The sequence below is a fragment of the Thamnophis sirtalis genome, unplaced genomic scaffold (assembly GCF_051295495.1).
Source record: "Thamnophis sirtalis isolate CommonGarterSnake01/CBP01778 unplaced genomic scaffold, rThaSir2_p1.2 scaffold_3, whole genome shotgun sequence".
NCBI classification, from domain to species: domain Eukaryota; kingdom Metazoa; phylum Chordata; class Lepidosauria; order Squamata; family Natricidae; genus Thamnophis; species Thamnophis sirtalis.
The window spans coordinates 172,977,203-172,990,734 of NW_028261383.1; the positions used below are offsets into that span (position 1 = coordinate 172,977,203).

Genomic DNA, 13,532 nt, shown 5'->3' on the forward strand with positions numbered 1-13,532 from the left:
TGTTAAATGTTATGGAAAGGAAGCGCTTCTTGATTAAACAAGGCAAGCAAAATTGGGAGTGTGGGAAGTTTATCACCCAGCCCTCTCCCAGAAAAATGAAATCATCCTAGGAAATACTGAAAAGGCAGAATATTTCTCTGGATGTGAAAAGAAAGAAACATGCTTTAAAAGGCAGAATAGTTTGCCTGTAGCTTCCTGCCCATCCCCACTTTGTCAATAGGCCATTGAGAAGGCCAGGCTAGCCCACTTTACATAATAAAGACTTCTCCACTGCAGCTGCAGCGGGAAGGGATATTGGAACGTTGCTCAACTCTCCACATGGCATCCGAGAACTCATCCATACCTGGATTCAAAAAACAGCCTAGAGAGTAGCCCCCTGCATGGCACCAAGGGAGTCTGACAACCAATCAGAATACATTTCTTACACAGGAACAGGAAGCAGAGAGGTGGGACTGAACAGGTTATAAAAAGCCTAGCAAGCCCCTCCCTCAGCCCTTCTCTTCTTCTCCACCAACATTGAAGCATGTGATCCCCTTTTCTGGTCAGGGCTCAAGCCACGTGGTCCTGTCCACTAATAAACCATCTTTCCAAGCAGCCTCCATCTCTCCAGTGTCTTTTTCCCCACTTGGAGCCGAACCCAGAAGGACATATCTTTCAACAGGAGTGAAGATATCTGTCATACTTTAGTTTTCACTCACAACTAAAAGAGCTGGAGCTTTGCAGCGTTCAAATTGTTTTCTGTTTTTTTTTTTTGCTGACCCAAATACTGTATTTGATTGATCTAAGCAACTAAAGCAGGAGGATTGCACTGGCTACAATTTTCAGGGGTCCTTGCCTGTATGCTGGGCATTGTATTTTAGCAACACCTGAGGACCACAGGTATTCACAGGAAATAAAGTGAGGTCTCCTTTAAATTGAATTCAATTCCTGGTGACTACCTGGCATTTCCCTGTAGTTTTGACTTTTCTTGCTACTGCTGTTTTCCTAAGGTGTCCCCCGTCCCCCAAGTCTAACCTTTGTTTTTCTGGAATTTTTCTGTGTAAGTAGTAACCAAATCCAATGCTACTTAAAGAGTCTTGAGCTATAACTATAAAGATTGCTTTATTTGAAAGAAAAATATATATTTTGGTACGATTTAATAACATTCCTAAACTGTACAATGGAGTACCTCGGAAAGAAAGAATTCTTTGCTCTAATAAAGGTTGCACCGAAGATTGATCGTTTAATTTCTGTTGCCAATATGAGCAAGCCTGGAGAAGCTAAATTGGGGGGGAAAAGAATCCTAACAAGGAATTAGATCAAACTATTTGCAAGTTGGAAGCAGGCAAAATACTCATTAAGCAAGATACATTGCTTTAATTGTCTTAAAGGTGTTTTTAACATCTTCCAAAGATCACTCAAATGAGAGATATAAACGAGACTGGAAAAAATGGATTGACTATACACAAAATAAATACGGGACCAAGAAATTCCAGTTAGCCTATGCTTAAGATCAGAAATGATTTAAATTGTTTAAAGTTAGCTCAGCAAGAAGAAGCTAAGGTCAATGTAGAGATGTCATTAATTTCTTTATTTCTTTTTTCTCAATAGATTTTAGACTGTGTAAAAAATCCATACCGGGTTCTGGGAAGTCGGGGGGGGGAGGAGGAGGGAGGGAGGGGTATACATTAGGCTAGACAGGAATTTGGTGGTAAACTAGAACTATTTTGACACACACAAAAATGTACTTCGATGTCTCACTGATTGAGGAATGATGAAATGTTTGTTTTAAAAGAAAATAAAACTTTTGAATTAAAAACATCTTCCAAAAACTGGTTGATGCATAACAAGATAATAATAGCTCCACTAGCTATAAAGAGCCAAGGTGGCGCAGTGGTTAAATGCAGCACTGCAGGCTACTGCTAGATCAGCAGTTCAGCGGTTCAAATCTCACCGGCTCAGGGTTGACTCAGCCTTCCATCCTTCCGAGGTGGGTAAAATGAGGACCCAGATTGTTGGGGGCAATATGCTGACTCTCTGTAAACCGCTTAGAGAGGCCTGAAAGGCCTATGAAGCGGTATATAAGTCTACTGCTATTGCTATAGAATAAACCTAGGAATGCAGGTATAAAAAGGCTCTAGATTCATAAGCTTCTTTCTTGGGGTTCTCTGCAAGTACAACAGTTTTATGTTATTGGGATATGGGAAATCCTTGGAAGAGGCCTTCCGCTTAAAGCTGGGAATTCAGTACGCAGAGGAAGTGACTGTTGTAGAGCATAGGTAGCCATTGGCAAGGTTTCTTGGCACGGTTTTCAACAACTCTCAGCCCTATTTCTGCTCCACTTGCACACTTGTTCTCTCCTTCAGCAGGCCCAGAAGTAGTACAAGAATGGGGCGTGTTTTTTTGCATCACTGTTTACAAAGAGCGGCTGAGTGAGGCTCCGCTATCAAGTTCCAAAGTTGAGCTCTCCTCCTAAAAGCACATGACTTTGGAAGGAGGAAGGCTTTGTTTACCTGTAGCGATAGACAGGCATCTGGCCTTCTAGATTATCCTCCTGGGCGTCACAACATAGCAATAGCAATAGCAGTTAGACTTATATACCGCTTCATAGGGCTTTCAGCCCTCTCTAAGCGGTTTACAGAGTCAGCATATTGCCCCCAACAACAATCCGGGTCCTCATTTTACCCACCTCGGAAGGATGGAAGGCTGAGTCAACCCTGAGCCGGTGAGATTTGAACAGCCGAACTGCAGAACTACAGTCAGCTGAAGTAGCCTGCAGTGCTGCATTTAACCACTGCGCCACCTTGGCTCTGGTAAACATGGTAAAGTGTGCTTTCTTGGAATGATTTCTGCTTTAATATGGGAGTAGTTGCAAGATTTAAAGACGACATGAACATGTGTCCATTTTATTATTTCGTTCGCATCTATTCATTTATTTTTAGTTCACAGGGGTTGTTTTTTCCCTTTTGTTCCAAACTCAGATCTGAAAAATAATTAGAAAATGGCCAAAACTTTGGACTTCCTGTGGGCGTGGCCTGTTGCCGAGGAGGGCTCCACCGAGCTCCTCAGAGATCTGGTCTGTATATCTAAATAAGATCATAGATAGCACCCCTTTTTGGCTAAGAAAGGGGCAGGGAGGTAGCTCCGTAGGTTAGGGTCTATTCGTAAGCCACAGCCTTTTTCTTTTTTTGGCTGTGGAAGAGATTAGATCCAGCCGAAGCGGAGCCTTTATCTCCGGCCAGTTCTTCTCAGCTGCCTTTTTTTTTTGGCAGCCCCAGACAGGCTAGCCCCCCCAGGACAAAACAAAGTTTTTTTTCAAGCTAGAGCTGATACGGGAGGGTACCACCCCTGTGAGATTTATGCTTTTATTACTATCTTAAATACCAGCACCATTTGTCTTAAAGACTTCTTTGTTTAAATAGACTTCAAAATGGCGATTTCTCTCCGTGGATGATTACTGGATGTACTTAGCTGGGCTTATCTTCCTGCAGACCGCTCCTTAACAAAATAAACTCTTTTTCTTTGGAAATAGAGGGGAGCGAAGCGCTGCTTACTTGTTTATCTATTATGGCACCCAGATCAAAGAAACGTCTTGCTACAAATGTGTCTAAAGAATTTAAACAATCTTTTTTGGAAACACAGCCTTTGTCTCCTACGCCCTCTACTGGAGAAGTTTTAACACAGGAATATCTCTTTAAAATATTTAATGCCCTTAAGCAAGAACTTAAGGAATTTGTATTGCAACTTTATGATGATCTAAAATCTAAAGTTAATCAAATGAAGGCGAATACGTTTGCAGCCGTGTCTGCCCTGTCAGATTACTCTGCTGAAATAGAGAACAAATTGGAAAGTCTGGAGAAGGCTAATTTTGATTTGACTACCAATATTCAAATTTTACAAGAAAAAATTAGAAATAACGAAGAACAGCTTATGACGCTAAATTTTGATAGGAAGGCATTTTCAATAAGAGTCAGAGGATTCCGTGAAAAGGAGCAAGAGAATTTGAAACAGACATTTGCTGAAGCCTTCAGCCATGCGCTGGGAAGCCCGGGACTTAACTTTGATTGGCAGATTCGGAAAATCTATCGCCAGAACTCATTGATAGCGGAACAGCGACAGCTCCCGAGGGACATAATTATACATTTCTCTACAAAAGAATCTAGAAACGCGATTGTGCAAAAGTTTTATAATAACAGTCTCCGAGTTGATGACCAGGACGTGATTGTCTTCAAAGATATACCTTTCCAAATGTTGAGAGCAAGAAGGGACTACGCCTTTTTAACTAAAGAGCTTAGGAGTCAACAGATTCGATACAGATGGGAGGCCCCTGCCGGCATCACGGTTACATTTGAGAATCAAAGATTTCGTCTCAACTCTGTTTCGGAGGCTCAAGATTTCTATTGTAGGATTCTGAAGGCGGGACTTCCTGACGCGCTTGGAAGAGAGGAGAGACAAGCGGAAGGAGAAAGCAAACGGTTGGCCATGCGGCTGCAAGATGGAGGGGGTAGCCCCTCCTCCCTCGGAGAAGCAGAAGAACGCAGATCGAGAATTTAGATACTTCAAAAGACTTCCTAAAGTTGAGGACTGAATGGGGGTTTGAGACCTCTCTCCGGTAGAAAAAGTGGACTAATTTTTTTCAGAAGGGAAAGCTGGGTGAAACTACTTAGATTCTAAAGTAACGTTAGCATAAATCTGATAGTGGTTAAAAGAATGCGGAATGATTTATGTTGTTTAAACTTTGTTAGATGGGACTATTTTAAAATAGAAGGTTAACTGACTCTTGCTGAAAGCATTATTTGAATATGATCCATGCTATTTAACTTTTATTTGAAGGGAAAGTTGGTTGTAATAGTTCTGAGTTATTTTTCAAATAAACGCTAGTATAAATTTGATAGTGGTAAATATTAGACAAGCAAGAGATGAGGGTAAAATGCATGTGGAATGAACTACGTTATTTGTGGTAAATATCAGACAAGCAAGGGATGAGGGCAAAATTTATGTTGTTTAAAGCTTATTAGAACAGGAAGCCGCTTGGGATTATCTTAAGATAACTGTAAAAAGAATGTGGAATGATTTATGTTGTTTAAACTTTGTTAGAAGCGACTACCTTAAAATAGAAGGTTAACTGAATCTTGCTGAAAGTATTATTGGAATATGTGGAATGATTCATGCTACAAATCGCTCTGAGTTATATTTTAAACAAATGGTAGTACTACGTTATTTGTGATAAATATTAGACAAGCAAGGGATGAGGGCAAAATTTACGTTGTTTAAAGCTTATTAGAACAGGAAGCCGCTTGGGATTATCTTAAGATAACTGTAAAAAGAATGTGGAATGATTTATGTTGTTTAAACTTTGTTAGAAGCGACTACCTTAAAATAGAAGGTTAACTGAATTTTGCTGAAAGTATTATTGGAATATGTGGAATGATTCATGCTACAAATCGCTCTGAGTTATATTTTAAACAAATGGTAGTATAAATTTGATAGTGGTAAATATCAGACAAGTGGGGGATGAGGGTAAAATACATGTGGAATGAACTAAGTTATTTAAATTCTATTAGAAGGGGAAGTCGGTTGGAATTATCTTAAGACAGAAATTGATTCCTGTGTAAAGTAATATCTGATCTACGCTGCTTAACTTTACTAAGAAGGGGAAATCGGGTTAGATTATTTTGAATTACTGTTTGAAAAAGGGGTAAAGAAAGATTATTTACGTTGTTTAAATTTTACTAGATGGGAAAGTTTGATTACTTGTCTGTAAAGTTATATTTGAATATATGGCATAAACTACGCTGCTTAAATCTTACTGGAAGGGATCATGAGGTTTAGGAAGGGAACGGGAGAGTCTACAGAAGGTCGGGGTAAATAGCAAAGAAGTAAGAGATGAGAATAAAATATAGATAGAATGATTTATACTATTTAAGCATAGATAAAGATGGGGGGCTGAGTTCAACACAAAGAGTGGTTTCTTTTTTTCTTTTTTCTCTTTTCTCTTTTCTTTTTTTTCCTTTTTTTTTTCTTCTTTCTCTGTTTTTCTTTTCTTTTTTTTTTTTGATATATTACTTTTATTTTTTAATCCATATGTATACAAGACATCTTAGATAGAAGGTAGTGCCAGGTGTGGGCCCTGGGAAGTCGGGAGGATTAGGGATGGGGATTGTGGGGGGTGGGGTGGGGGGGTGTTAATATAGTTTTAATAAGAACAAGAATGTATTTATATACGGTGGTTCCTTTTTATTTTTTTATTTTTTATTATTATTATTTTCCTTGGTTCACTTTACTTTTATCAGATCAAACAACACTCGAATAAAGGCATACACCAAGGAGGGAGGTAGAGGGAAGGAAGAGGGAGGAGTAAGGAAGGAGTAAGGGGAATGTAAGGAGTAAGGGGAATGTAAGGAGGGTGTCTGGGGAGTAAGGGGAGAAGGAAGGCTTGAGGGGAAAGGGAAGTAGGAGGGGAGTGTTAGAGGGAGAAAGGAAAGTTGGAGGGGGTAGATGGGGTGTATGGAGGACGCAAGGGTTAGGTGGGGTTGTGAATGATGAGTTGTGTTTCCTTTTTACTTGTTCGTTTTATTCCCTTTTTTTTTTTTTTCCTTTTCTTATAGTAAATACCCTGTATATAAATGATTGCAAATGGAATGTGAAAATTGAATAAAATATTTAAACACGAAAATGGCCAAAACTTTGATTGGCCTGGCCAAATCTAATATGCATACGATTTTTGTGATATCCATTTCCATTTCCATTTATTGAATTTATAGGCCGCCCAATCCCGGAGAACTCCGGGCGGCTTACAGAAATAAGAAATAGTAGAAGATTAAAAACAAATAAGACACAACAAGTTAAAAAAACACACAACTTGCACCCAGTCTAAGCGGGGCTGGACCTCAATCAAGAGGTCAACTGTTGTAATATAGTTCCTTGTGTAGGTGTGGGTCACCCATGGCCCAGTTCATACCAGGGCATGCAGAGCCACGCTGAACCACACAGGAGAAAACAAACTCCTAAAACTCCATAACATCCTGATAGTTCATAACATAACATCCTGAGATGTGCCCTACCATTGACGCCCAGGGTTTGACCATATATAGACAGAACTTCTCTGAGCAGTAGATTAGAAATTGTACTTTTACAGGCTGTTTTTAACCACATGCTGATTGCTCCTCCTGCCTTTGTCCTATCTCAATAAAAGGGGCTCTCAGACCCCCAATCTGGGTCGTCGCTCCATCCCGAGAAAGATCGTGTCCTGTCTTTTCTCCACATTGGCCTCATGGACGACCCACGGGAACATCACAGTCAACAGCCCCAGGACTGCTGGAACAGCCACGTTTTGATGGCTTTTCAGAAGGCCATGAGAGTGATATTTCTTTTGCTTTACTTCTATTTATTTATACCCCACCTTTATTGTTTTTACAAATAACTCAGGGTGGCAAACATATCCAATTACTACTTTCTCCTACCATTTCCCCCCACAACAACAACCCCACGAGGTGAGATGGACTGAGAGAGAGTGGCCCAAAGTTACTCAACTGGCTTCATGGTTAGGACAGGATTAGAACGGGTGGTCTCTCTTTCGAGGCTGGTGCCTTAACCCAGTGATGACAAACCTTTTTTGGCTCGCGTGCCAAAAGTGGGGGGAGCACAGGGTGGGTCGTGCGCGGGCATGCCACACCCATAATGCCATGCGCGTGACTCAGCGCACATGCGTGAGCGACCAGAGGTTTTTTTCCCCTTGCTTTTTTCGTGCTTTTTTCGCCCTCCCCAGGCTCCAGAGGCTTCCCTGAAGGCTGTGGAGGGCAAAAAATGGCCCTATGAGCAAACCGAAAGTCTGTTGCTTAACCTCCAGTTTGCCCATAGGGCCAGTTTTTCACACTCCAGGGGTTTCAAGGAAGCCTCCGGAGGGCGAAAAACGGCCTCAGAAGAAGCAGAAGTTAGCTGGCCAGCGCGCACGTGTGTGTTGGAGCTGACAGGGCAGCGCCTTGCATGCCCTAACAAATGGCTCTGCGTGCCACCTGTGACACGTGTGCCATAGATTCACGTGTGGGGGCATATCCATCCTTAGATTAGATTTAGAGCCGAGGTGGCACAGTGGTTAGAGTGCAGTACTGCAGGCCACTTCAGCTGACTGCTATCTGCAGTTCAGCGGTTCAGATCTCACCAGCTCAAGGTTGACTCAGCCTTCCATCCTTCCGAGGTGGGTGAAATGAGGACCCAGACTGTGGGGGCGATATGCTGACTCTGTAAACCGCTTAGAGAGGGCTGAAAGCCCTGTGAAGCGGTATATAAGTCTAACTGCTATTGCTATTTAGATTTATTAACATTTGTATGCCGCCCACTCCCTTGGGATTCTGGGCGGCTTACAGACAAGACAAAAGAAACACATATTAAAAAATTTAAAAGAAGGATACAAGTATTAAAATTTCACACCATGCATACTGTTAAGAGTGGGGCTGGATACTAATCAACAGCCCCAGGCCTGCCGGAACAGCCAGGTCTTAGTGGCTTTGCGGAAGGCCGGGAGAGTAGTAAGGGTCCGGATCTGTACGGGTAGATCGTTCCATAGGGCTGGAGCAGCTACAGAGAAGGCCCTCCCCCGGGGACCCGCCAACCAACATTGACCAGCCGACGGCACCCGGAGGAGGCCCAATCTGTGTGATCTTATTGGTCGTTGGGAGGTAAATGGCAGGAGGCGGTCTCTCTTAGATAGGGTCCCAGACTGTGGGGGCGATATGTTGACTCTGTAAACCGCTTAGAGAGGGCTGAAAGCCCTATGAAGCGGTATATAAGTCTAACTGCTATTGCTATTGCTATTAGGACCCTATCTAAAATTACTCCCTTACACGGAGAGCAGGAAATGGGTATTATGTTGAAATTCAGATTTAAATAGCTATCTCCTTGGCAACCTGTGGCTTCTTTTCGTTAGGTCACGGGAAGTGAGTTAAGCTTGAGGAAACAGGGCAAAATGTCAAAACCCTCTATTTACATTCCACACAAAGGCAAAGAGATCTCAAAGCTGCTTGAATTTAATTGCGCTGTGCTGAAATTGCTGGATCCACCAATCAGGTGAGAAGCACATAAAGTACAGTACATTTAGGAGCAGCCCTGTCTGTGTCTGGAGCCCGTTTTGAACTTAGGTGTTTATGTTTAATAGCGAATAGAGCAGTGTTTCTCAACCTTGTCAACTTGAAGATGTCTGGACTTCAACTCCCAGAATTCTCCAGCCAGCATTCGCTGGCTGGGGAATTCTGGGAGTTGAAGTCCAGACATCTTCAAGTTGACAAGGTTGAGAAACACTGTCCTAAGCACAGTTCTCCGGCCGGCCACACATACAAACTCGGCCATTTCGTGGACCTTCAAGTTGACAAGGTTGAGAAACACTGGAATAGAGTCTTATGTACGTGTGCTGATTTCCCACCTGGAAACCTAAATACTCCTGTCGTCTTGTCTCTTGGTGGAGTAAGCCAGGATAATTTTCACTGCATGCGCCAGCTGAACTGGATTCCCCAGGCATTTGTTTAATCCCTGAACGTATAGCAATTGGTGTGTGTAGTTGTGTATGAAAACAGCTTTCTTGTTGTATGTGACCATGCAGGGCCGGATTTAGATGAAAAGAGGCCCTAGGCTATTCCACTTATGAGGCCCTTTCACCTCCCATTTTTAAGTTTGTAAATTACATGAGAGACAATAAAATACATCATTACTGTGATATATATCAATATATATAGCTGGCCTCCCGACGGAGGGCGGCTCTGCTCTGCGGCAAAGGCAGCGAGGCCAGCCGCCTCCCCTGCTGCGCTCAGCTGCCCGGCTCGGCCCCCTCGCCCTCACCTGTCTGGCCGCTGGTGGGCTCCGCGTCGACGGGGCGGCTACTGGGAGCGGCCGCGCCTCTCGCCCGACCACCGGTGCCGGGAACGTGGGCGGGCTCCCCAACTGCCGCGGTGCTGGAACAATCTTAACCAATATATTTATATGTTTGTTTATTAGTCATATGCGTAGAATTCCTCCTTATTTTCGGTTCAGTGTTTTAGTGTTCACTGTTTTTAGAATAGTGTAATTTTAATTTTGCTAACAATTTGAATGGAGGCCCCTCTTGATCTTGAGGCCCTAGGCTGAAGCCTAGTTAGCCTATAGGAAAATCCAGCACTGTGACCATGTGAACTGGGTATGCAACTGCTACGGTAATCGAATCAAACACACACACACACACACACACACACACCGGGCTCCATGCAATGCCATTTTTAAGACTCTTCATTGGAGAGGCACAATAAATAATTGATGCTCATCTCACTGCAAACACGACCTCGCCTTCTGTTAAATTTCAAGGGCCTTTTTCTTCTTCCACTTCATTGGATCGATGTAGACTTTTTGATTAAAATGCCTTTCGTGAATAAGCCACGTCTGTGGATTAAAAGAAATGGACAGGAGTTTACAGGGCTGTCTTATCCTTCAGAGACTCATCCATTACGACCCATCCTGCTCATTTAGTCAAGAGTTTCTCTTGGCTTCCAGTTTGGCTTGAACACAAGGGCAAGCCACCTCTGAAATCTTGCCATGAAAACTCCAGGAACTTGCCCAGACAGTTGCTAAGAGTCACCACTACGTCTAGCCACCCCCCCAAAAAAGCCACAAACTATTGTGAAGGAGGAATATGAATTAATCTTACATTAGTATATTGATTCCAGTGCAAATAGTGGAGGAAATACCTACTAACCTCGGTGGCCTTGGAATGAGTAAGCAGTCCTAGGTTATAGCTTGCTGAGTCAGAATGACAGTGTTAAGTAGCACAGAATGGCATCGTATGGCGCTCTCAGTAGTAAATTTTTTGTGCTTCCGGTTGACCTTGAGGGAACCACACGAAAAGGACCTCTTGCTCCATCTTCTAATTGGGGGGGGGGAAAAGAGGGAGGGTAGTTTAATCTGTGCACCATTCCCTGGTAAGTATTTTGATTTTTTTAAACTGTTTTCAGTTCTCTCCATTTCAAGTGTGCCTGATATTCTTCGGAGCTAAGATTGCAGGTTCTTTGTCTGGCACATATATGCATGCCTGGTTTCACAGATGTGGGGAAGGTTGAAGACCATCTTCGAGAGGGGAGGGTATATTTATTGAGTAAAGGAGGTGCCTCCTGAGTGAGGCAGCAGTGCAAAGCCAGAAGTGAGATATTGTATTTGTATTTGTATTTTATTATTTGTATGCCGCCCTTCTCCGGGAGGACTCAGGGCGGCGAACAATTCAAGGGGGGAAAAAAAGGGGAACATAAAAGACAAAATACAAATAATAAAAGTAGGCAACAGTCGCACAACCATACATGTCGAGAGGGGAGGGAACTCATCACCCCCAGGCCTGCCGGCAAAGCCAGGTTTTGACGGCTTTTCGGAAGGCCTGGAGAGAGGTGAGGGTCCGAATTCCTGCGGGGAGTTCATTCCAGAGGGCCGGAGCTGCCACAGAGAAGGCCCTCCCCCGGGTAATAGCCAGGTGGCATTGGCTGGTAGACGGAACCCGGAGGAGGCCGACCCTGTGAGATCTAATGGGTCTGTGGGAGGTAATTGGCAGCAGGCGGTCTCTCAAGTACCCAGATCAGATATTGCCTTGGGTCATACATTACTTGGGCCCTACATGGCTTAAGGCCAGCGTACCTTTGAGACCGCCTACTGCCACATATGATCCCACAGATTGGTCCTCCTTTGGATGCCATCGGAGGAGAGCCTTCTCTGTGGCTGCTCCAACCCTTTGGAATCAGCTACCCTCAGAGATCCGGACCATACCCACTCTCATGGCCTTCAGGAGAGCTGTTAAAACCTGGCTGTTGCGGCAGGCCTGGGGCTGTTGACCTCATTGTTGAGGTCCAGCCCCGATTAGAACGAATGCATGTGGTTTTGTGATTTTAAACTGTCTTTTTTCTTGTTTTTTTCCCTCTCTTTTTTCTTCTTTGTAAGCCTCCCGGAGTCCTTCGGGATTGGGCGGCATATAAATTTTAATAATAAATAAATAATAAAATAAATTACCTAACCGGACCTCTTGCTTCTCTGTCCCCCTGTGCAGGTATCAAGACTTTGCTGCAGGCCAGGCCTCTGTAGGAAAGCCCCCAGCTTAGCCGCCTCTGCTGCTGCCCCCGTCTCTTCTCCTGCATTCCTCCGTGCAATGACCCCGCGACAGCTTCTGTGATGTATGCGCCAGAGTGCAAGGCGGAGGTGACCCCTTCACACAACGGCAGTCGCACCTTCAGCTACACCCTGGAGGACCACACCAAACAAGCTTTCAACATTATGAATCAGTTGCGCCTAAGTCAGCAACTCTGTGACGTCACCTTGCGGGTCAAATACAAGGACATTCCCCCGGCCGACTTTCAAGCCCACAAAGTGGTGCTGGCCTCCTCCAGTCCAGTCTTCAAGGCCATGTTCACCATGGGCCTCCGGGAGCAGGGTATGGAGATCATCCCCATTGAGGGCATCCACCCCAAAGTCATGGAGCGCCTGATCGAGTTTGCCTACACCGCCTCCATTTCCGTGGGCGAGCAGTGCGTGCTGCACGTTATGAACGGGGCCGTCATGTACCAGATAGACAGTGTGGTGAAGGCCTGCTGTGACTTTTTGGTGCAGCAGCTGGACCCCAGCAACGCCATTGGCATCGCCAACTTCGCCGAACAGATTGGATGTACCGAACTGCACCAGCGGGCGCGGGAATATATCTACATGAATTTTGGAGAGGTGAGACCCTGTTGCGAGGAAAGGGTACCAAGGGGAACAGGAGCAGCCTGCCTATACTAGTGCCCAAAGAATGTCTGAATTAGAATATGGCTTTGCTTTCGACTGCCTTCCACCACATTCCTCCCAGCGGCCGGTAAGATCCCACAGGGTGGGCCTCCTTCGGTTGCCGTCAGCCAGACAATGTCGGCTGGCGGCTCCCCAGAGGAGAGCCTTCTCTGTGGCTGCCCCGACCCTTTGGAACGAACTACCCCCAGAAATCCGGGCCTCACCCACTCTCATGGCCTTCAGAAAAGTTCTCAAGACCTGGCTTTTCCGGCAGGCCTGGGGCTGTTGACCTCACTGTTGAGGTCCAGCCCCGATTGAAATGAATGTCTTTGTGTCATTTTAACTTTTCTTATTTTATTTTTACTTTCTTTTATTTTCTTTCTCTTCCCTTCTGTAAGCCGCCCGGAGTCCTTCGGGATTGGGCGGCCTATAAATAAAATTAAACAAACAAACAAACAATTTATTTTCTGTTCTTGATTTTGAAAGAACAGCTCTTCTATCTCTTCCAAAGGGGCAAGATACTATCTCCCCCCCCCCCCCTGCACTTTTCTGTGCTGCAAATCTTTACTATTCACCACCTGGATGTCTGATATATATATTCATTGTGTGTCTGCAGACATAAGGGGCTGGAAACTTGATTACTTTGGGGTGATTGCTTAATAAACACTGAAAAGTTGGGGGGGGGGAAATAATTCTGTAGCCATCACTGGCTTCTGCCTCTTTTCTAAATTTTCAAATAGAAAGAAGCTAATGGATTCAATTTATATCCCACCTTTTCATTCAGGAGTCCTAAGTGG

The 13,532-nt window shown here is 44.2% G+C and overlaps 1 protein-coding gene across 2 annotated transcripts in view; it reads left to right on the forward strand.

Annotated features, from left to right (window-relative positions):
• KEAP1 (kelch like ECH associated protein 1) overlaps positions 1–13,532 on the forward strand; it is a 28,768-nt gene that overhangs the window by 1,630 nt on the left and 13,606 nt on the right. For both annotated transcript variants that reach the window (XM_087710966.1, XM_087710967.1), the window contains exon 2: positions 12,026–12,690. In XM_087710966.1, coding sequence (XP_087567092.1) covers positions 12,148–12,690 — 543 coding nt within the window. In that variant the 5' untranslated portion in view covers positions 12,026–12,147. The remainder of the gene's footprint in view (positions 1–12,025; positions 12,691–13,532) is intronic.